A 24,421-nucleotide genomic window follows, 5' to 3' on the forward strand; every position below is an offset into this window, starting at 1 on the left:
AGGTGCTAGGTTACATCATCCACAGCGACCCTGGCTGACCCCGCCGCTGTTCTTGTGTCAGTCCGTGTGGTAATTAGCTCCAAACATATATCTCCATTCCAGTCGTCTTCCTCTGTGCACAGAAGGATATTGTACTATATGCCCCCAAGTATTTCCTTCAGTGCTGCAGAATCTGCAGAGATAAAAGCACTCGATCTTGTGGAAAGACCATTTCCTTAGCAATTGCACTTTCAGTCTTGTAAGGTGGATTTGGCAGCTCAGACCTCACATTCGATGGATCCGGATATGGTGCATGTGCACGGCCTCGTCTCATTCACCAACGAGTCCATGGTCTCCGAGTTGGAATGGTAACTCAGATAGTACTCCTGCAGCTGAGAGTTCAGGTCCTGCTCCTGCTTACGGGCCTTTTTCCTGCGCTTATGCTTGACTGACTGCTGCTGCAGTTGCCTCATTGTGTTGGGGTAGCGCCTCCACGACACGTAAATAACCAGGAGGATCAATGCCACTGACAGGAACAGGGCGACGCTGCCTGCAATGATTTTATGGAAAGCCATATGTTCAAAGTGTAGCTCTGGGATAAACGATGTCGGGGGTCCAGAGGAGGCGGGCGATGCAGAGCTCATGTTCGCGGACTCTGCCGTCTCTCCGTGTGTCGCACGAGGACGGCCGGCCGAAGGGGCGAACCTCTGCACAGGTGACTCGGTACCGGGGTCTGTGGTGAGGTCAGGGTGAGTTGTGATGTTCACAATTGGGGTGGAAGTCAGAAGGATGAGTGAAGGGGTGGAAAAAACACGAGCCACGTCCGCACACGTTGAATGATTCTCCACCACGTCCACGACTCTTTCGCCCTGCACAGACTTGGGGCTGCTGCATATCATACTGATGTCTTTCGAGTCTTTCACGTTTTTGAGCCATCCGATGAGAGGGCAGATGCTGGGGCTGCAGTCCCAGGCGTTACCTGCCAGGCTGACGGTCGTTAGCGAGGTCCACGCTGCCACGGCCTTCAAAGGCACGCTACTGAGCTTGTTTGATTCAAGGTTCAGCATCTCTAAGTTCGGCATACACTGGAAAACCGCCGGGTCCAACATTTGGATTTCATTCCCTGACAAGTCCAATTTCAGGAGTTTGTGCCAGGTCCAAGGCATGCCTTGATTGATGGATCGTATGCGGTTCCATTGCAAGTAAAGAGCCTGCAGGTTGGTGAGGCGCGGGAAAATGAAGAAATTAATCCTGGAGAATTGATTGTGCTCTAAATGAAGTTCTTTCAACTTGAACAGCCCTAAGAACGTTGTGCGGGTGAGGCTCCGCAAGCGGTTGTAACCCAAGTCCAAAAACTCCAGGCTGCGGCATTCAAGAAAAGTACGAATGATGATCTGCTTCAGGCCATTAGACTGAAGGTGGAGGTGTTGTAGTTTGCGCAGACCATAAAAATGCCCTGGCTGCAGAGACTGCAGCTGGTTATAGGACAGGTCCAGATTTCGCAGGTTCGGTATTGCGCTGAACGTGTTATTGTGCAGGTGAGTTATTTTGTTGGAGCTAAGGATGAGTTCTTTGAGCCTTCGCACACCATGCAAGGCTAACGCGTCGATATCGCTGATGGCATTGTGGTCCAAATAAAGCCAGATAAGCTGATTGAGGTGAGCGAACTGGTACGGCAACAGAACCAGCAGGCTGTTATAGCGCAGAGACAGACCTTGGCATCCTGTGGTGATGTTTTCTGGGATGCCTTGGAAGACGCCAGACTCGCAATAAACAATCTTCCCTTCGCAGCGACAACTCGCGGGGCACATCTTCTCCCCCTTGCTGAGCAGCAGCAGAACAGCTGCATGCAGAAGAAGACATGATAACCTCCAGTCCAACATCACAGAACCTGTTGGGGGTAGAGTGGGGAGCATGCAATCAAAGGGATGACTTGGTTTTTCCCCAGAATGTGTTTGTTGAAAGACGTCGAACTAAAAAGATGTGAGTGATTCATTATTCAAACAGGAGATGGTGGAGTGAGGAGCAGCTTGAGGTCTGATGTCTGAGACCCCAGAGCGAGCCGCCTCATGCAAAATTAAACACAGTCTGACATTGGCTACTTCTAAGGTGAGGATGTGTGGAAATATTCAGAAACACGCTTGAATAAATAGTAAATAGTAACCCTCTTTACTCTCTAGATGGAAGATATTCAATTTCTGAACTATTCAATCTGTCAGTAGCCTATAACTGAGAATAGCCTTTGAAACATGTCAGTAAATTGTTAAGAACACGATGACTTACCCATAGTTACTGAAGGAAGGAGTAATCCTCCGGAATAAAGAGCACATTCAACTGCTCTCAGATTGCACAGTAGCAGTTCATGCAGCCTCAGAGTCGATCCCCATTCCGAGCTTCACTTGTGTCTCCAATTAATGAATCAAATAGACGCAAGTTGTCCGCAGCGGCGCGAGCTCCCCTCGATCGGTGCGGCACGCGCGCTCACTGGACACCCGGACACTTGGGTCGGAGTTGGAGTCGCCGCTGTAGTTCAGCCGGCTGTGTGCGCAATAACCCATTTAAGCGCCTGATCCGTCACTGTATGCAGCTTCTCTCTCTCTCTCCCTCTCCCCCTCGGTCTCTCCTACCTCTCTCTGTCTCTGTCTCCCCTCTCGAAGGCGTAGGCGTCCTTAAGCACTCACATCTATTTAATACATATCCCATAAAGGCTACTGTCGGCTCTACGAAACGTGTTTGTGCAGCTATTATTTAATTAATTCATTAAAAGGTATGTATGTATACCTTCCAATGAATAGCATGTGACATATTATTGTAGGTGAGGCTATACATAGACAATTAAGATACATTCATGATGACATTTGATTTTATGACATGTTTGCAGTAGATTAGATTTTTATAGAATTTAATTTGATGATTTAATTTTATAATTGTGTTCACATTTGTATTTACTGGCTAATAATGACCATGAGGATGCATGAAGATGGCATCATACTGACGATGATGAGGATACTATTTCCTTGATCAGAATAAAGGAGTTGGACGACACAAGATCTCCATTCATAAATCGCCTTAATCATTTGGCAAATGACAGGTCGTCGTGTAATCATGATTGTTGGTCCCCATCAGCTGCGTGTCACAACTATGGTAAAAGCTAAACGTGTGATGTTGACGCACAGGGTTCACCCACAGCGTTCAGCAGCAGGGGGGGGGGGGGGGTATGTAGATAAACAGGTGACACCTCTAGGTGTCTATGTTTAGGTGGGATTATCAGTATTCAAATCAATGGCCCTTATGAAGTGGACCGCCACCTGGCTGCAGAGGAAAGAACATGCCTCTAAGTAGGAGGAGACACCTGTAGGTCTGTGGTCATTTCATACTAATTTGTCACACTTTTCTGATGCTGCTTTGCACACACACACACACACACACACACACACACACACACACACACACACACACAATGGACACATCGGTGTGGAAAACACTTTTCTTTATAGCCTTTGAGAGCTTCAGTCGTAATGTGTGGTAACAGCAACCCCTTGTGCATGCAAAAGGAAATGCCCCATTTCAAGAGTTGTTGACATCAATCTCCAATCACATGACTTTAGCATAGACCAGAGACAAATCAGCACCCAGGTCCCTTGTGGTTGGAAGAAATGAGCTAATGAATTCATCTCATGTCATGGTAAGATTCTTGGTCAAACAGGATTTCCTCTGATGCCTGTGGAATGAAATATGTGATGAACGCCACAGCAGGGGGGAACCTATGAAGTGTGAAACTGAGCTATTATGTTCAGAGAATACCTCCCAGGCTCATTGTAGCACATTGTTCAAATTACTGTGAAACACAATGTCTCTTCAGAGGGTGCGCTGCCTCACATGTCATTCAAGGGATGTGCACCTGAAGTGGGAGACAACCGGCGGCTTAAGGACCATGACACTTACAGCGGGGCGGCTTTGCTGCGATGCTCAGTGAGAGAGGATCTGCTGGACTGACTTATGGATCCAGTCTTATTTTTGACATGAACGTGTAGAAAATTAATGCGATTAATCGATTAATCTGTCTGCACACCAGACAGATCTTGACATTTGACCATGTAATCATCCTCAGGTGACAATAACGAACATCCTCGGTCTATGTTTGCAATTACAGAAGACACAAATAAATGTGCCTCACATATTCACCCCCATTCAGAGATATCAAAATGTGAGTCGTAAATGATGCTACTGTCGACCTTTATCAGAGGAGTTTTTAAAAAGTAGAAATTTTGAATCCATGCGTATATTCTTTTTAGATGCACATCACACTGTACTAGATTTGCAGATGCTTGTCACTGCTTTCAATGTAAAACACCGACACATGGATCCAGATTTATTCGGATTCTGTCCACAGTTATCCACAACAACGTTTTGAATATCTACACAAGTCAGTGCAGCATGTGATATTGATTGTACATTCAATTCCATTTAATTCAGTTTATTTAGTATAGCCCAATATTCCAAATTACGAATTTGCCTCAGAGGATTTGACAATCTGTACACATTCGACATCCCTGACCGTTGACCTCACATCGGATCAGGAAAACCTCCCAATAAATAAAAACAACCCGTTCACAGAGAAAAAAAGGGTAGAAACCTTCAGGAGAGCAACAGAGGAGGATCCCTCTCCAGGATGGACAGAAGCAATAGATGTCATGTGTACAGAAGGAATAGAGTTACAACACATTCAATGAATATGACAGAATATGAATAATTCGTAGTGGGCATAGACCACGATCCAGACCTCCACAAACCATGAGACAGAAGGAGGTAAAGAGTGGTCGGGGGAGCATCAGCAGGGCCATGGCAGGAGGCATCAGACACAGCCAGGTCCAATGGACCCTAAATGTGTCGTCCATATGGACCGCGGGCAGGACACGCGACATTGAGGCTCGGTTCCAGCGTGTTTGCTTATTTGCATGATTCTCTTCTGGTATTTAGATGCTTTCTTGTAAATGTTTCCTTTATGTTTTACAGTGAGACAAGGTGCACTGAACTGATTTGAGTGCGAAAGAACCCATTAGGAAGCTGATAAGGGTTTTTCATAACACCCGTCGCTCATGCAAACACACAACTCTCAGTGGGCTAAACTCAGGTGCTCCATTCAAATTTCATTTGCACATTCGGAACAAACGTGTTACACACAACCATACATCATCCTGATAAACAATAAGATGTCGAAGCGTAACAGAAAAACAGACATTCTAGTGCCTGAATGACTGAAAATGTATACGAGTTATTTCGTTAAACTATTTGGTATGGAAAGATATTTTCTCCTTCTTTGTGTGTGATGTAATCCGAGTTTCTTTGTGCTTTATTTACATAGTCGGGCGGGCCAAGCATTCATTAGCGTGCATGCAAGTCTCTCCGTTATGCCCCAGTGGCTCATGTCCTCATACTGATACCGCCACCCCGTTCAACAACGCTGTTCAGGAGCGCTGCGTCAGGAGGAACAGAATAAATACCAAATACTAAGATAAGGCACGAACATTAATTGATGGAAACACTGAAAACATTACAACCACAAGGTGGCCAATGTGTCAGTAATAAATAAACCAAATACAATCAGTGGAGTGGCTTTGGAAGTAGCTCAGTGCTGAAGTTTGATGCAAATGTGATTCAGTAATAGTGTGTGTATATTTGGTTTAACTGCTGTATGTTTTTTTTAGATAGTAAAATGCCCCGCAGTGCATGAACATACGCTTAAGGACTCTGTGAGTGTGTGTGTTTTTGGACATATAGCCTTCAGGCCTCTTCTCACCAGAACTAGATGTGATTGAAGGGGCAGAGTGACGTTTTCTCCATTGGCTGAATTTACTTTCTCACATTTCCTGTTTACACTAACAAATTAAATCGGGGCTTCTGTGTGTCATTTGTTTTCTCAATATATTATTTATTGGTTCTAAATAAATTATTTTTAAAAAATGATCCCTGTTGCGGCCTGTAGTCTTTTTTTTTTTTTTTTTTCATAATGGAGAACGACCATTATTGGACATTGAATACATTTTTGCAATAATAAAAAGAAAAAAACCTCTATGCCCCCTGGTCTTGTCGCAGTGTGTGCACAATGCATTATGTATAAAGAAGTAATGAAACAAATAAAATAGAAAGTTGCCAAAGAACCACCTTTACATTTGTGATGACAATATTGCAGGAAACTATGAAGCGGTTGTTTTCACGCATGATTTAAAGGCAGAAGCCCATTATCGACCTCTTTATAATACATTACCAGCTGATCCTCACAGACCCTCCTGCACAACTGTGTTTAGTTAGGCATGAGAGCGATATTTAAAAGGGTATTTAACCACAAGAAAGTGTGTTAACCCTTGTGTTAACCCTTGTGTTGCCTTAGGGTCATTTTGACCCGAATCAATATTACACCCTCCCCCCGCCTTTGGGTCATTTTGACCCAATTCAATGTTTCACCCTCCTGTTACCTTTATATTTTCTAACATATTTTACCCTTTGGGTTCAATTTGACGCCAGCAATTAAAACCTCCAGAAAATTATTAGAATTAATATTGTTTTCCAAGTTTAAGTGTGAGGCACTTTATGTTTGTTTGTTGACTACCGAAAGAACACCGACATTAAACATTGAATGGGGTCAAATTAATCCTAAAGCGGGGGGAGGGTGTAATATTGATTCGGGTCAAAATGACCCTAAGGCAACACAAGGGTTAAATGTTGCTAAAGCAAAGACTTAATTTCGTGTTTTGTTGATGTTTTGGATGTGAAGGGTGGAGCCCTTCTGTTGCTGGTGTTTCACGATGTGAATTAGTATAAAGACAGATGTAGAGATTCTTCTCACACATACAAAACAAATAGTCTCTTGAAATAAAACAGAATATGAATTCAGGTCAGAAGAAAAACCTTTAGCTTTTTCAATCATCAGAAATTGTTAATCGTCCAAGAAGAACATTGTTTTGGACTTTTATTTAAATAAGAACAGCGAACCGGCACAAACAATGGGAGACATTTAGGGAACCCCTTAATAGATAGCCTATAATAAGAGAAAAGTAAATATTCAACCATTGGCATATCAAAAGAGAATTTTAAGCACGTTTATGCAGTCCTTCTTCTTCCTTCCTTCATTTGAATCCCAGAAGCAGCAGGGGATAAAGTTCCAGATGTTTTTGGATAAGCCCTCTTATTTAACTGCTGCTTTGATATTTTGTATGCGTAATTTGCCGGGTAATTAACCCATTTAGGAGTCAGAGTAAATAGGAGCTGCTTCAACACTGTTTTAAGTCACTCTTCCATCTAATTACTTGACTATTTATACATGTTCACACTGTGTTTCTGTAGGATTCATTATGCTGCAAAAAAACAAGAACCTTGCTCCATTATTCAGTCACAGACAGTCATTAAAGTTTCATAGGAAGCAATTTGGTTGCTGAGTTATTTGCAAAGTGAGGTGAGTGCATTTGGTGCCAATATGCCGTTGTTGTTTGTGGCTCGGATTTCCATGCTTTGCGTGTAAGAGACCGCCATGCTGTCCTCTTGAGGGGCTCATATGAAATGCAGGGATGCCTGTGGGACATTATTAAGAACTACAGATAATATTCAAGGAGTCGGGGGGTCACGGTATTCAGAACAAGACATTTGGAGTGCTTTTGTGTATTAAGACTTAAGTGACCACTCACGATGCACACTCCAGAATTCAAAGTATATGCTTACAAATTATAGCCAACTTGGTTCCAATAGGCTACCACAGATATGTTGCATTTGTATTTTTAAGTTAATAAAAGTCAAGTAATGTTTTCGACTCAGACGCAGACAAGATCTGGTAAGAGTTTAAAGTGGACTGTATTCAGAGTGGAGGGTTGAGTGAGCCTGCTGTTGGCTAGGAAGCAGACTCAGCTCTCAGATGGGGAATGGACCTGAGGCGCAGGAACACACGCCGTTAAACACGGTTTGAGTAAACATGGGGAAAGGTGACTGCCGTTAAGTTTGTCCGAGGCATTAGTGCCATTTTAGTAAGTGAACAATCTGGAAAGAGAAGATTTACTGCAGGAGCTGGACGGGTCTCCGCTGTGTGTTGATTAGTAGCAGGAGTGAACGGATGAGGGCCACATCCAGAGAGACAACACACAGGGGACAGGCAGGGGGTTGTTTTCCAAGAGTGAAGTGGCCACCTAATAGTTGACAGATGCCACAAAACACATGCTCCTTAAGTTAATAAAATGCACCCTGAACAATATGAAAGGGTGGACATATTCCCACATCCAACACAAGCACTTCCAAAACACGTGCTCTTCTTCTTTCAGACCTTTCTGTCTTTTTTGACAAACTGACGTATCATCCAGATTTGGGTTAAAACTGAAATGCATTGTAATGGTTTGATGACTGCATCGTGATATGTCTTCAGGGTTCTTTATTGGGCCATTCAACACGTATATAATAATAACACATGCAATACGTTGTGGGAGGAGAGAAAGAGAATGTGGGTGTGTCTCTGTGTCCACTGATACACACAAAGGAAGTAAGGGAAGGAAGGAGGAAAGAATGCAAGGAAAGGAGGCAAGGAAGGTAGGAAATGAGGAAAGGAGGGTATAGGAAAGGAAAGAACAGAGCCAGGCAAGAAAGGAAGGAACACCCCCCCCCCCCCTCCCTCTGAGTCTCTCCACCCCTCCTGCACTCTCTCTGTGTCTTACTCCCCCCCACCGCGCTCTCTCTATATGCCCCTCCCCCCGCTCTCTCTAGATGTATATAATATATATGTATATAAACACCTCTAGGTAGAAGCCACACCATCTAAATTCCTTGTTCAAAATGTGTATAGCTCTTTTATCTCAAGCTTGTTTACCATATTGAGTCACATGAGTCTCATCCTCGCTCAGTATGGAAGCATCATCAGACCCCATCCATGCATGCAAGGACACTGAAGGAGACATTCAAGTCTGAGCCCAGGGTACAGGGTAATGTATGCCACTCTTCCAGTCAGCGTGGTGTGTGTGTGTGAGAGAGAGAGAGAGAGAGAGAGAGAGAGAGAGTAAGAGTGTGTGTGCACACGTTTCTGCCCCGTCCTCAATTAGATAATTGATCAAACAATATAAATTAAATCAGTAACTGCCACTGAAGTGCTAGATGCATCAGTTTTATGTTTGTTTCCACCGAGTTCTCTGTCACAAACTATCTGCGATCTGAGTTCATTAATGTCCATCAGAGGTAATCGCGCTGCTCATTATAGGTACGAGGGCACAGGGACCCATTAGAAGTGATGACTTCGACCCTGATTCAAAGTCCCATTATAAGGCCCGAGAGCACCTTTTGTTGACACATGTCACATTTCATTATCAACACGCAACAATGAGCTGTGGAAATATAGGATATAGCCACCGTGTAGATTCCTATACCTGCAGATGACAATGTACATTATTGCTCTTGCTTGTTTGATGGAGTTAAAACTCTGACTGACACGTTGGCTTTGGTTACTTAAATTAGGATTGTACAACACATAAAATGTACTTCTAAAATATGATCCATTCTTTAAGATTAAACCATAGCCAGTAGCATACATTAAAGATATATCCACTGGACTACAACAACCGGCTGCAGCATCGAAATACTCCTTAAGTGTTAATACATCCGTTATAATATATCATTATCAGATATTAAAGGCATGTTACGAACACTGCTCGTCAGACTCATTTCTGTAGTAGATCTTCTCACATATCTAAATGCGGATCAGACACACTCCCCATTCCTCTGCTGGAATTGATATGCAGGCTCTGTTCACGAGGACAAGGGTCTGCTTTGGTGTGGGCCGCGGAGAGTCACTCAGTGGCCAGAAGAGGGCATCTCAAGTCCTGAAACGAGCATCAGTGAGCTCCTTTTAGTCCTAAACAGACATCATTCCTGTTGCTATACAGCTGATTTATTCGTGATGCCACGGCCAACGGGTCGAATCCACAGCACACTGCGCCTCCTCCCTCCCTCTGAGTCTGGATACATCCAACTGGTCGGGTTTGGACCTCAGTGTATTCCTGTCAAATGTCCTCCCTTGATCGCTTTCTGGTGTCTTTTCTGCCACTCAAGCTAGATTTCACAATTGGCGACTCGGTTGTTTAAAATGTATTTCCCAGCCTCCCAAAGCACGCGCTCAAGAGTTTCATCCTCGTGACTCTACACGAGCGCGAGCGCTTCCATCCAAGGGCTTTCTGTAAGGTGGCCGGCTGAAACATGCATTACCCTGCCGATGTTGTGCGGTAACGTAGGAAACTATTGACAGAGGTTGATGAGCATCTCTTGGAGCTGCTCACATCTCCGACAGGTGTGCGGCGGTGGATCTGGCTGTCGCGCAACGTGCGCATACGTTTCCCGAGCATTCAGGCGTTCGCCGTGCGCGTCCAACTCCTTGGACCAAACGCCGAGTGCTTCGAACATGTGGACCTGGGACGCATGCAACAGAGAGCCGGAACCATGAGGAGAAGCCGACACCGTGCAAATATGGGTATGTACTCTGCTCCGCAAGCTACTTATGTTCTGCATTTCTGTCTTCAGCCGTTTTCATAATTACAATTCACTCAAAGCAAATGCTGCGGGTGTCTTTGCCCCCTGCGGTTTGTGAGTGATGATTTCAGCCTGAGGGATCTGATGGAGGGTTTTTCTCTCAGCAACTATTTGACGTATGCATGTGGTTATCCATGTAAGTGTGTGCCTAGATTTGACATGAACACAGGGATGCAAATGAGGTATAGGCTGCAAATAACCCCCTTCCGACCACAGTATATGGGTTTTACTGTTGGTTCACTCAGTTTAATGTGTTATTTCATTTGGTGTTATTCTTCCTAGTCTGTGTTTATTTGTCCTGATTTGTGTGTGTGTGTGTGTGTTATGCTCCTAAGTCTATCACTTTTCTGTGTGTCTGCAGGACTTCTGGTGATGTTCAGATGGCTTGTATTCACAGTGGTGGCGCCCGCCTGGCTGCTTGCTGCTCCGAGCAGCATCCGTGAGCGTCCCTGCCCCCAGAGCTGTAGATGTGATGGGAAAATAATATACTGCGAATCCAATGCCTTCCGTGACGTGCCGAGTAATGTGTCTGTCGGCACGCAGGGCCTCTCCCTGCGTTACAACAGCCTGATGGACCTCAGAGCCCACCAGTTTGCTGGCCTGAGTCAACTCGTGTGGCTCTACCTCGACCACAATTACATCAGTGATGTGGACGGCGAGGCTTTACATGGGATACGAAGGCTCAAAGAACTGATTCTCAGCTCCAATAAGATCACACAAATTAAAAACAACACTTTTCACGACGTTCCGAATTTGCGCAATCTTGACCTTTCCTACAATAAACTGAAGGTGCTGCAGCCTAATCAGTTTGTGGGTCTACGGAAACTACTCAGTTTACATTTGAGGTCAAACTCTTTAAAAACGGTCCCGATGAGAGTTTTCCTCGACTGCCGCAACCTGGAGTTTCTTGATATGGGCTACAACAGGCTACGGAGCCTCACACGGAACGCCTTTGCGGGACTTCAGAAACTCATCGAGCTTCATCTGGAGCACAACCAGTTCTCCAAGATAAACTTTGCTCATTTCCCCCGCCTGACTAACCTGCGGGCGCTCTATTTGCAATGGAACCGTATCAAACTGCTAACCCAGGGCCTGCCGTGGATGTGGACCTCCTTGCACAAGCTGGACCTCTCTGGAAATGAGCTTGACGTGTTGGACCCGAGAACATTTCAATGCCTCCCCAATATGCAGACTCTTAACCTGGACTCCAACAAGCTCAGCAATGTGTCTCAGCAGACAGTGGAGGCTTGGATTTCCCTCATCACCATCAGCCTGGCTGGTAATCTGTGGTACTGTAACCCCAACATATGTCCACTGGTGGCCTGGCTCAAGGCCTTTAAGGGGAACAAAGAATCTGCAATGATCTGTGCTGGCCCCAAGGAGGCCCAAGGAGAGAAAGTGACCGATGTGGTGGAGACTTATAACATCTGTACAGTGACACCGGCCCCCATCCCATCAACGACATTGACCCTCACTTCTGCATTTGAACCGGAGCTGCTGCCTCTCCCCACACAGAAGAAGTTGATCTGGAACAGTACAGCCTCCGCTGCTCCTTCCGAGGCCTCCCCCACCATCCCTCTGCCAGACACTGAGTATGTGTCCTTTCACAAGCTCATAGCTGGCAGCATGGCCCTCCTCTTATCTGTGACGATAATTCTACTGGTAATCTATGTCGCATGGAAGCGCTATCCCAGCAGCATCAAACAGCTTCACCAGCGCTCGGTGGTTAAAAAGCGGCAGAAACATGCACGGGAGAGCGAGCGCTCCCTTAATTCACCACTGCAAGAGTACTATGTGGACTACAAGCCTTCACACTCAGAGACTATGGATATGCTGGTTAATGGGACAGGACCTTACACATACACCATCTCAGGCTCCAGGGAATGTGAGGTATGACCGTTGCCATACAAAAATCCATTTCCACTGCAAGGCATGAGAGGTAAATTTGCGAACAATCTGCGGAGAAAGCTTCTTTTTTCTCTCCTCTGCTGTGGTCTGTTTTGGGATGAGGAAGCAAGGGTCAGTGCATGGTGACTTGTTTTCCAACTTGATGGGTTTTGTTTGTTTCCATATGATTACCCGGTTGTTGTTCTGAGTCATACAGTGTTAGTGATAAAATATGATCAGCTGAAACTGCAGTGGCAGCTCCTCTAACCCAGAGAACTTACATACAGAAAGATGCGTGATGCACAAAGTAGGTTCATCTTTTCTTCCTGACATAAAGGAGCCCATTGATGAATCTACGTGTTATCAGCCAGCCCCTATTATTTATTCACAAATGGCTTGCTGTCCAAAATGGAATGATAAAAAATGATAAGATCTAGTCACTGTGCTGGGGGTCCTTTCCTATCCTGTGCATTTGTTACAACAGCTGAAGCAAATACACAAATCCTGGGAGCTTTTAACTGTTTTATGTGCCGTATTAAATATGTTTTAATATTTACTCTCATACCAGCTGATCATATGTCCCATTCTCATGTTCTCCCTCTAGTGATCTTGTACTTAAGATTTTAGTCTAAAGTTTAATTTACAAATTTCAGGAGAACACTATAAAGGCCTGCAGCCAAATAAAAGATCATTTATGCATTTGGGCTCGTTTTCTGTCCAGCTTTAGTGTACTTCTGCAGTTATAAACTCCATAATGCTGCTATTGTTTAATCTCAGAAAGATAAAGAAAGTATTCGGCTACACAAATGAGACTTTGTCTAAAAAGTAAAATCATCATCCTCAAGCCAGACTGCTTCACATGGCTGACTGAGCGAGTGATACGAGGGATTGAGACTCGACAGAAGGACTAATCAATTTGCTCACGCTTAATTAGGCACTTTTTCGCCTGTGTAGTCTTTTTCCCCCCCTGATGCTATGCATCTGTCCTTCTTTGTCCAGCGTCTTTTTTGTTCAATTTATTTAGCAGTATGGTTAAATGAGATTTGGTGATGCTGCTTGGGAAAAGACGCCATTCCACTGGAATCTTCCCCGCACCTTTTGTCAAACTAACCTGCTGTGATGTACAGGAGACATCTTCCTCCTGTCGTTTCAGAGACAAGTTGTTATCTTACAAACCTGCACAGCACATGTTCTGTATTCCACTCGGACCCTATAAATCATTTCATAACATGTCCTAAGTCAGTGGTTTACACTTACATTCTTGTATTGTCCTTTCCTGAAGCCACTGGAGAGGCCAGCACAAAGATGTTTCATTGTGTTTAGTATTGTCACATACTACGAAGTACACAGGGAGCTACATCAGTTATTTTTTTCGATTATCTGTGGCAGAGACTTTTGTCAAACACACACGATGCTTGAGGTGAGGTGGTCGGCTCATCAATCTTGTAGCTTTCAAGTGAGAATGTGGCATGGGAGCATTAAATGGCATACCTAATGGGGCTTTTGCAAGCTAGAATAACTAATAGCCCATCAGAGGTAAGGAGCCGAGACTTCCCTCAGCTTTGTTATTCCTTGCCCTCTACAGCTCAAGAGAGCAGCCTTAGTTGTTAAAAATGTAATGGGATTTTTTTTTCTGTGTGTGTGTGTGTGTTCAATTGTTCCAAACACTGCAATGTCATGTAAGAAGCCATTGTACAGGATTTTCAAAAACCACAACCAGATTTTTTATGCAACACAGAATGGTGCTTTTATACTTTCAAATAGCTGCGATATTTGATCAAATGCAGTATAAGGTTTGAAAGCCATGCAACCTGCAACATGATTCAGTCTGGGTCACATTGCAAGAAGCCTGTGATGTGCAGTGATAGTGTCGTGGGCTATTAGCATCACAATTGAGGCCATGCAGCAAAATCTCCCCTGAAATATGAGAATGCTTTTTTTATTGAATGGCACACAGTGGAGAGTGTCAAGAAAGATTGAAGGGATGAAGATGTATGTGAAAAAAGGCTGCTCAGTGGTTCAAAAGCTACAATCAAAAGCAAATGAATGCCCCTATCCAAGATAGAAAGCACTTAGGCTATTAGCTGCATTTTCAATTAGGAGAAAGAGCTTTGTAATTGAAGCCTGTTATCTTCTGCAAATGTGTAGATCAACGTGGAGTAAATTTGTTTCTATAGATTTCCTTCAGCTCAGAAAGTTGGCTTCGGCATTGCAGACTGAATTCGGCGAGAATACATTTCGATGAACACTTTGAACTGTGTGGTTCCACAGTCTTCCTGTAGCACATTATAAAATAAAAAAAGATGCCCTTTCTCCCTCGAATGCCGTGTGCTCACAGAGCAACTGCAGTGGGGAACGTCCACCCACGGATCATCTCCTGCAAAGTTAGTTTGAAAAATATTCAGTGAAAAGCCCACCGTCTCAGCCAGAGGACATTCTTGTACTTGGGCAGAATTTGCAAAAAAGAATAAGTTGAGGAGATCCTGCTCATAGATCATTAAAGTGGGCTGTGAGAGAGGAGATGAAGTGAGGAGACAGGAAGGTGTGCCACTGCTGGCTGAACTGCTTGACTAAAAATAACTATATAATAATTCTCAACTTCACTAATTATTACAAGCGAAAGGGTCAGGATCATTGTAATGTTAACACTCTGATGAGCAAACTAGGTTTTAAAGTAGCAATGTAGGCCAGCACGAGCCTTAATCATGCATTAAATTGTTTTTATTTCCCCAGCATTAGCACTTTGAAATGTGGTACCCCGCATCCGGCTCCTGGTTATATTGAAAACTAATGGCTCCTATGGATCTAATCAGTGTTTGCCTTACAAATCCTGCAGCTGTGGGTACATTGTATTCAACAAACATTTGTTTAATTTTTAGGCTCTCGAATTTGAGCCCCATCTTTGAAATGTCACGAAAAAGAAACAAGATGATGAGCGATCAAAAGTGTTCGCTTCGGCTTGCCAAGATGGCAGCGTGTCCTTCATCTGTGCGTAAATGCACAGAAGGCCGGATTCCATCATGTGAAGGAAGTTTGACAGTTTTCAATATTTGTTATTCACTTGCCAAACAAATAAAGGTTAACCACATGAGCGGAATGGCCTCTTACACAAAAGGATGCGTCATGTCTTTGACACATCAGTTTGTATGCTGCGGGAAACGTGTAAGTGTAGGTGTGTAATTTATGAGAACATCAAAAAATCATAATCAGTATTTTGAATACTTTTTTTAAAAGCAATATCTTTTTTCATGAAACCAATTTTTTCTTAGTCGTCTTGTTTGGTGGAATTGAAAATGACTGCATCTGCAAGGCTGGATTTCAATGATCCATGGGTCCACAGAGGTAGACCACTTCTCTTGTATCATACATGATGATTTTGTGAAAAATGGACTTAGGTCCGCTCCACTCAAACACAATTGCAGCAAAATGCAGAGTGATACTGCTGATTAAGTGTATTGGCTGTAGCAGCACTTACAAAACATTATTTAGTGGAATGTATCACTTTTCATCAGTAATAATAAAACATTTTAAACATACCAAACTCAGTAATAGATGTTTGTGCTGGATCACAGTGGCACAATGTGTTTTATGAAGCTGGGGAACGCACATTTATATAATTATGGAAATTTGAGCATTTATTCGAAAACAAGTTTCACGTTCTGCAGACGTTCTGTGTCTGTAGGTGTGTGTGTGTGTGTGTGTGTGTGTGTGAGAGAGAAATATGAAGGCACTGCTGTTCAATAAGTGCCATAGTTTCTGGGAGCTCCGCTGATTGTTGAATGAGATTCAGGTGTGGTTGATCAGACACAGGTGTGGGCGATTAAGGCACGGCAAGAGGGGAACCGCAGACCTGAAACTACAGAGCCCGCTCTCCTTCAATAAGAAGATATACCCAACAACTTCAAAAAAAACCTCCCTCAAAACTTATGTCTTGTTTAAATGAAAAATCAGCAAAAAACAAAGTTTAAAAGCTAACTATGCACACGTCTCTCGATATGCCAAAGGTAGATTGTGCAAAATTGATCAATAACTGAATTTACACGGAATCCATTTTCAGCCCGTTCTCATTCCCAGGGCGTCAAATAGACGCTTTGTGACGCGCCTCAGCTTCTGGTGCTGATGAGCAAGGCAGGCTTTAGCGTCTGTGTGAGACACAGCAGGCTTTCAAGAGACTATATAAACCATTATTAGATACTTCATTAGATGCTTCATTCGTTTTATTGTTTATTTTTACAGGCAGTGAGCACTATTTAAACTCTTATATTTAATTAATTACATTTCTTCTGAATATTACAGTGATGATGATCCCATGGCTTTTAGTATAATTCTTTTAGGATTTGTTTAGAGTGAGGACACAGGCTTGAGTGAAGTCACACCTTCCTGTTACCAGGTTATTTATATATATATATATATACACTACCGTTCAAAAGTTTGGGATCACCCAGACAATTTCGTGTTTTCCATGAAAACTCACACTTATTTATCAAATGAGTTGCAAAATGTATAGAAAATATAGTCAAAACATTGACAAGGTTAGAAATAATGATTTGTATTTGAAGTATAACATTTTTTCTTCAAACTTTGCTTTCGTCAAAGAATGCTCCTTTTGCAGCAATTACAGCATTGCAGACCTTTGGCATTCTAGCTGTTAGTTTGTTGAGGTAATCTGTTGAAATTTCACCCCACGCTTCCTGAAGCACCTGCCACAAGTTGGATTGGCTTGATGGGCACTTCTTGCGGACCATACGGTCAAGCTGCTCCCACAACAGCTCAATGGGGTTGAGATCTGGTGACTGTGCTGGCCACTCCATTACAGACAGCATACCAGCTGCCTGCTTCTTCCCTAAATAGTTCTTGCACAGTGTGGAGGTGTGCTTTGGGTCATTGTCCTGTTGGAGGAGGAAATTGGCTCCAATCAAGCGCTGCCCACAGGATATGGCATGGCGTTGCAAAATGGAGTGATAGCCTTCCTTATTTAAAATCCCTTTTACCTGGTACAAATCTCCCACTTTACCAGCACCAAAGCAGCCCCAGACCATCACATTACCTCCACCATGCTTGACAGATGGTGTCAGGCACTCTTCCAGCCTCTTTTCACCTGTTCTGCGTCTCACAAATGTTCTTCTGTGTGATCCAAACACCTCAAACTTGGATTCATCTGTCCATAGCACCTTTTTCCAATCTTCCTCTGTCCAATGCCTGTGTTCTTTTGCCCATACCAATCTTTTCTTTTTATTGGCCAGTCTCAGATATGGCTTTTTCTTTACCACTCTGCCTAGAAGGCCAGCATCCCGGAGTCGCCTCTTCACTGTCGACGTTGACACTGGCATTTTGCGGGTACCATTTAAAGAAGCTGCCAGTTGAGGACCTGTGAGGCGTCTATTTCTCAAACTAGAGACTCTAATGTACTTGTCTTCTTGCTGAGTTGTGCACCGGGGCCTCCCACTTCTCTTTCTGCTCTGGTTAGAGCCCGTTTGTGCTGTTCTCTGAAGGGAGTAGTACACACCGCTGTAGGAAATTTTCAGTTTCTTTGCAATTTCTCGCATGGAATAGCCTTCATTTCTAAGAACAAGAATAGACTGGCGAATTTCACATGAAAGTTCTTTTTTTCTGGCCATTTTGAGAGTCTTATCGAACCCACAAATGTGATGCTCCAGATAATCAACTTGCTCAAAGGAAGGCCAGTTTTATAGCTTCTCTCATCAGCAAAACAGTTTTCAGCTGTGCTAACATAATTGCACAAGGGTTTTCAAGGGTTTTATAATCAGATATTAGTCTTCTAAGGCGATTAGCAAACACAATGTACCATTAGAACACTGGAGTGATAGTTGATGGAAATGGGCCTCTATACACCTATGGAGATATTTCATTAGAAACCAGACGTTTCCACCTAGAATAGTCATTTACCACATTAACAATGTATAGAGTGTATTTCTGATTGATTTAATGTTATCTTCATTGAAAAAAACAATGCTTTTCTTTGAAAAATAAGGACATTTCTAAGTGATCCCAAACTTTTGAATGGTAGTGTATATAAATATAAATAATAATAGAATTGGTCCTAAAATAGATCCTTGATGGACTCCTGCTTTTTACAATTTTCAAATGAAGTACACTTACAACCCACTATAGTACATTGTTTCCACTTATTTGAGAAATAGTCCCTATCGGTCAGGGCATTGAAAGATAAATTCAATTTAGAGAGTTTTTAAAGTAAACTGTCATGTTTAATTGTGTCAAATGCCTTCTTAAAATCTAAAAACACGGTTCCAACACCATCACCATCATCAAGATAACTTTTGATATGTTCAATTAAAAAAAAGCAATTGGCTGTTTCTTCTAAATGATCCTTTTAAGAAAGTAATTTAGAGTAATTTAAAATCTATGGAGGATAGTAATCTGATTTATCAGATGGGTTAAAAGTGTACATAATATTTACAATATATTTTCTTATTTCTAATGAATCATGCATCAATATCAAAGACATCCTCACACTTAGACAGATTTTTGAAATTGAGTGCTTAAATTAACATAGATTCAGAGATATTTACAATTGTGAAAATAGGAAATTCATTATTTTGTAATGAATAAATCTTGATCTTACACCAACGTTATTGGCAAAACCGTATACCCAATTTACAAAGAATTAATGAAAGATTGTAGTTATTTGATATCTCTATCTCTTTTCAATATTGATTGTTCCTTTATAACCAATTCTTTTTTTGTAAATGTTCCTCAAGCTAATTTACTATTTTTGTCAGCTTTGGCCTTTCTTAGGTTTTGTACTACTTAGTTTTGAAACTCCTAAAATATTATCTTGTGGTAAACCAAAATCTGCCTTCAGGTCTCTTTCATTAACCTACAAAGATGCTCATTTAATCATGGTGGATAATATTTTTTCATGAGAACATGAGACCTTTCTGCTGAATACATTTTTAGTCTCCCTAATATATTTCTGTCTATCGTGATATTATAAAGCGTTCTATGTCACCAGACTGCTGAACGAGGACAACTGCTTTAATTTATCCCCAAATAGACTTATTAGGTGTAACATACAAAATAAAAATAAAATGTTTACCTACTTTTTTTAATTGATTTTTTCCAGTTAAAATCTGATTATGATATACCTGTTACCAGATTAAAATATATTGTGATTCTTCCAGGTTCAATAGTAAAACACAATATCTTTGCGTTTGTGATGATTGTGTAACCCTGGTTGGGCCTTAAATCATTTGAGTGAGATTATGCTGATCAGATTTTTTTTCCAGTTAATTTTCTCAGTCAACTCAAATTAAAATCACCAAATACATTACATTGATTTAGTAAGGATTTTAGTTTGTCATAAAACACATTTAATTATAATATTATAGTTAAGGGGTTTGTAGAGTAACATAAATACTTTACCATAGACAGCAATGTTTACCAAGTCTTGCACACAATTAAAATGTCAACAAACACCAAGAAGACCGATGTTTGAGTCCCAAGGAGTTGTTTAAAACTTACGTTTGGGATGTTTCTGTCCTTTTAGTTCATTTAGTTAATGTACTTATTAAGCCCAACAATGATGTGCTTCCTGAACCAAACTAATCGGTGCTGTTGTTTGTTTGAATTCACAACATTGACCATGTGTTTACTGCGACCGTCTGCTGGGCTGCCCACTGCTTTGCAAAGTGTCGCCAAGGGGTCTGACGGAGCGCCGGCGTGAGACCAGCTGGGAAGTGGACGTGTTGCTCATTTCCTTCCCGCCAAGGCTGTGATTTCATGCCGAGTTAAAACATTGCAATGGGATTCATTAGCTCAAATGCACGTAATCAGGCCTCAGACCTATCTCTGGTGTTAAGCACCTCTCAGGTTGTTCAGTGCGTGGGGTGAGAACTCCCCAAAATATACACACTGCTATATTGACGATGCTGACTTTTGGCAGATGTAATGGCTGCTCTGATGAGTAGGTGGTATACATTTAACAACACGATGCCTGTAATCTAACATGGTTTGTTAAAATGGATATGGCAATTCTCATCTTCGTCTCATAATAATTAATCTTTGGATCTATTCTTTCATCCAATTGATGTTTTCATGATTATTATTATTATTCTCATTATGATGTACTAATAGAACATGCCCCAGCTTGCTAATAGCTTAATCTGGCACAGGCAGAAAATATGATGTTCTTCCTCCACGCTTCAACACAGACGATATTGAATTCCACTCTGGGTTAGATGTACTTACTAACAGAATATATACTTATATCTGTGTCTCTAACTGATCATTTACAGACTCTCGCAGGCCGAAAGCCAGACGAGCGATAGTTGCTGGTGGATCACTGAGGAAACATTTAGCTTCATAGAAAATAGAAATGAACGTCATCGCTTTCTTGACATCCATTTTAAATTGAGGTCAGAATTGATTGACAACATCATTAACTCAGATATGCACTTGATATTGCGCAATAACCGGGTCCTTCACTTAAACCAAAGATCAAATGAACTTGTCTGTTATAAACAAATTAGGTGAGTCTGTACATGCACTGTACAATATACTGCAACAAAGAACTCTTGAAATTATAAAATGGAATTGAAGGACCCATTTTTACCCAAACTAATTTGTTGGAAAAATGAAAAAGTCCACTGAGATAAATCAAACTAATTCCCCCTCCATCACACAATCTCTCGTGGTCCTCGGCTACTGCAGCCACACATACACCATGATGAATATTGAATAGCTTATTAAACCTCTCTTCTCTTTTGTGTTCAAGGTTGTTTTGTTCCGTAATGGTTAATCAGCGGAAAACATTTTTTGTTAATTAGAAGTATGTTTTGATGGAAACTCTCGAGACACTGAAAAGCTCACATTTCTAAATTGCTGATATCAATAATCAACAGGATGTGTCACTGAAAACAAGAACTGAGCTTCAGCAATAAAGTCTCCAGCTGTGTTAGAAGCATGGTGTGGCAGTACTTAGCTGTCATACTGTATATATTTACCGTATATACTATATTTACCGTATATACTATGTATAAAAACACAGTATATATATATAGACTGGGTATATATAGTATATGCAGTAAATATATATATATATATATATACTTTATACAGTAAATATACAATATATACTGTACATAAATATATATAACATTACTTTTCAGTGCCGCACAAAACCATTACAATTTACAGTAAAAATTGTAATGACCAGCGATCTATTAAAGTCTGAATTATTACAGACTCAGGTCACCCCTTAAATAATAATAATATTAGTAATAATAATGTACACTTGTATTGATCCCACAGTTATTAAGGAGCAGTGGGCTGCAGTCAAGCACCTGGGGGTTCAGCGTCTTGCTCAAGGACATTTCAATATGCAACTATGAGGCGAGCGGGGATCGAAGCGGGTGCCTTGTAGTTGCAGGACGATCACTCGCCCCATGAGCTACATCCGACCCCAAAATATATAACATATACAGTAACTCTTGAACATCGTGACAGTATTTCCATTTCAACAGAAAACATAATTCCCTAAAGCGTCATAATTCCAATGGACGAATGCAAACACAAGTCTTTTTGGGGCATTTGTGGAAACAACTGATACCGTTTTCTTAGGAGGACAATGATAATTTATTTTGGTGGGACAGTCTTTAGTCCTAAATTGTCAATTTCCAGTCTTATCTGGGCAATTATTATAAATGCCTTAAAGGAACTGCTTTATCAAGCCATTTTAATGGCCTGCTATTTGTAGATGTTCTTTTCTGGACTCACTTTGTCGTTTGGAGATTTAATGTTTCATCCGCTGCAACATTTCAACTTTCAAGGGTGAACATAGTTTTGGTGTCAGACACACAATTTCACACTGGCATTCGACCCGCCATCATATAAAGAAATGCATTATAGAAGAGGCACGGAAACCAATTTCTCTGCTGACATCGGCTTCAACAGACCACAATGCAATGCAGTGATGTGCTGTGGTTTGAGTGAAGGGCGTGACTCTTTTGACTCTCACTATATGCTCCGCCGTATATACTCGGTCAACAGACACATTCGGCCGCAGCAACAAGCTCACCCTCTTTTTGCGGCAGGAAATCGTTAACTGAAGTAGAAACAGGTGTGGAGAGATGAGGGAAGTTGGATATCAAAAAAAACAATTGATGTCACCTCAATGCTTAATCACGTCTGGCATGCACCGAGCACCCCAGATTGATAATGCATAACAGCGAAAGTGAATCCAAGAGAAGATTTTTCCATTCAGTCTTCAGTCTGTGTGAGAGTCAAGGAACAAAATAACTATTTCAATTCTCGGGGAGTCCGGGCCAATGTTTCATTTGACAAAGGTATCCACAGAATTCTGTACATTTCTTAGAACTTCTCAACATTATGAATCCCATATTGAGTGTCCTATTATGGCATATCTAACAATCAGTTATCACAAGTCCTGGATTCCCTCAGTTAAAAGAATTGCTCACTCAATCTGTGACATTTCTGCTGTATTAAGATTTGACAGCATATCTAGCATTTTATGAAAAGTCGGACGTTGCGAGAAGAGAGAGAAAAATACAACATGAAATAGTTTGACACAACATGTCATGCTGTTTTATGGTCACAGCAGCGACGTAATTTTTTTTCAACTCAGCAAGAAGCAGTCACAGCCTATTTAGCCCTTCATTTGATTATGACTAATTTAATTAGGGTTATTAAGTTAATTCACATGAGGTGTCATAGTCTGCCTGGTGTGTCACTTTCATTCACAGCAAAAGAGCGAGTGAGACTTCAGAGAATATTGTGTTGACGTTACAACATGTCCCACTAAGTTGGTGGATTGCTGTCTGAACTCCACCCTCCGCATGAAGACAGAACAGTTTCTCATATATCTTTTTCCGCTAGAAGGATTTTGCTGTAATGTTGGAAGTCTACCTCAAGAATAGTATTGTGATTTCCCCTGAAACTACAGCCCCCTCATCATGTAGCTACAAGTCTATCCGATGAGTCAGTGAGCACAAACTGAGAACGAGGCAGCAGCTCTGCCATCTCATCCTCCTCATCTTGAATGCCTGTCAGGCAGCTGCATGTGTCGGCGGGGGGGTGAGATTTCCTCCCTAAGAATGGAACATTTATGTCCTCTGCTATTTGGAGGTGTTCCTATACTTCTTTGTGGTCATTAGGCACTGCTGACATAATGATAGACATTTACTAGGAAAAGAAACTGTCAAAGAAACAGTTGAACAAGGCCAAACGTCCACAACCATGCTACAGCCGCTCTGTGAGGCTGTCCTCGGGAACAGCAGTGCTCTGAGCTGCATGGTGTCAGCAGACTGACACGTTTCAAATTTGGCTTGGGTGGAAATATTTGTGTACCAATAAGAGCAAAATGCAACAAAGTGCAATAGAAACAGAATTATCAGATAAATCATCTCATACATGAAGCATGTGACTTAAACATCACTCCGGCCTCCCCCTCATTGGAAAGATGTAAAGATTAGATCTCTGATGTGAGGTCTCTCTTCTTCTGTAGTGGTTAATGGTAACTAACCATATCATTTAAGACACTAACTGTTCATCTTGACGAGTCAAAACTTCAAATTTAACATGAACAGTAACTGCATTCATTTGCACTTACTTTGGCCAATTTTCTGGGATTTCAGTCCAAATTCAAGAGACATTTGAATGGAAACCTGACTAATGACAGTGCTAATATTATGATGCATAGCAGGTATAATATACTCCATATTCACAGTTTTAGATCAGTCTATTAACAGCTTTACTGAATAACGCTTTAAACAAAGTAGAGCTCAGGCTAATGTGAATGTAATTTAGCAAGTATTTGGTATCGACCCAAAGTATTAAATGTCATTCGGATTCATCACCTGAGGAACATAAAATGTCTCTCCTAAATTTCATGGTAATTACTTAAACAGTTGACGAGATATTGTACAAAGAAAACTCACATGGTGGCACTAGAGGAAAACTTAGAGGATCATGGGTAGTCATTGGGATTCATCATCTGGGAACATGA

The 24,421-nt window shown here is 41.8% G+C and overlaps 2 protein-coding genes across 2 annotated transcripts in view; one reads left to right on the top strand and one right to left on the bottom strand.

Annotated features, from left to right (window-relative positions):
- Positions 1–257: 257 nt before the first annotated feature.
- Positions 258–2,537, bottom strand: lrrtm4l2 (leucine rich repeat transmembrane neuronal 4 like 2). The gene is made up of 2 exons (XM_056420069.1): positions 2,465–2,537; positions 258–1,870 (listed from the first exon to the last, which is right to left on the bottom strand). Exons 1-2 carry the CDS (start codon positions 2,535–2,537, stop codon positions 258–260), a joined length of 1,686 nt encoding a protein of 561 aa, XP_056276044.1.
- Positions 2,538–7,942: 5,405 nt separating this feature from the next.
- The window catches only part of LOC130197408 (leucine-rich repeat transmembrane neuronal protein 4), a 44,657-nt gene continuing 28,178 nt past the window's right edge, over positions 7,943–24,421 (top strand). Inside the window, exons 1-3 of the mRNA XM_056420070.1 lie at positions 7,943–7,952; positions 10,292–10,471; positions 10,892–12,420. Coding sequence (XP_056276045.1) covers positions 7,943–7,952; positions 10,292–10,471; positions 10,892–12,420 — 1,719 coding nt within the window. The remainder of the gene's footprint in view (positions 7,953–10,291; positions 10,472–10,891; positions 12,421–24,421) is intronic.

The sequence above is a fragment of the Pseudoliparis swirei genome, chromosome 7 (assembly GCF_029220125.1).
Source record: "Pseudoliparis swirei isolate HS2019 ecotype Mariana Trench chromosome 7, NWPU_hadal_v1, whole genome shotgun sequence".
Taxonomy (NCBI): domain Eukaryota; kingdom Metazoa; phylum Chordata; class Actinopteri; order Perciformes; family Liparidae; genus Pseudoliparis; species Pseudoliparis swirei.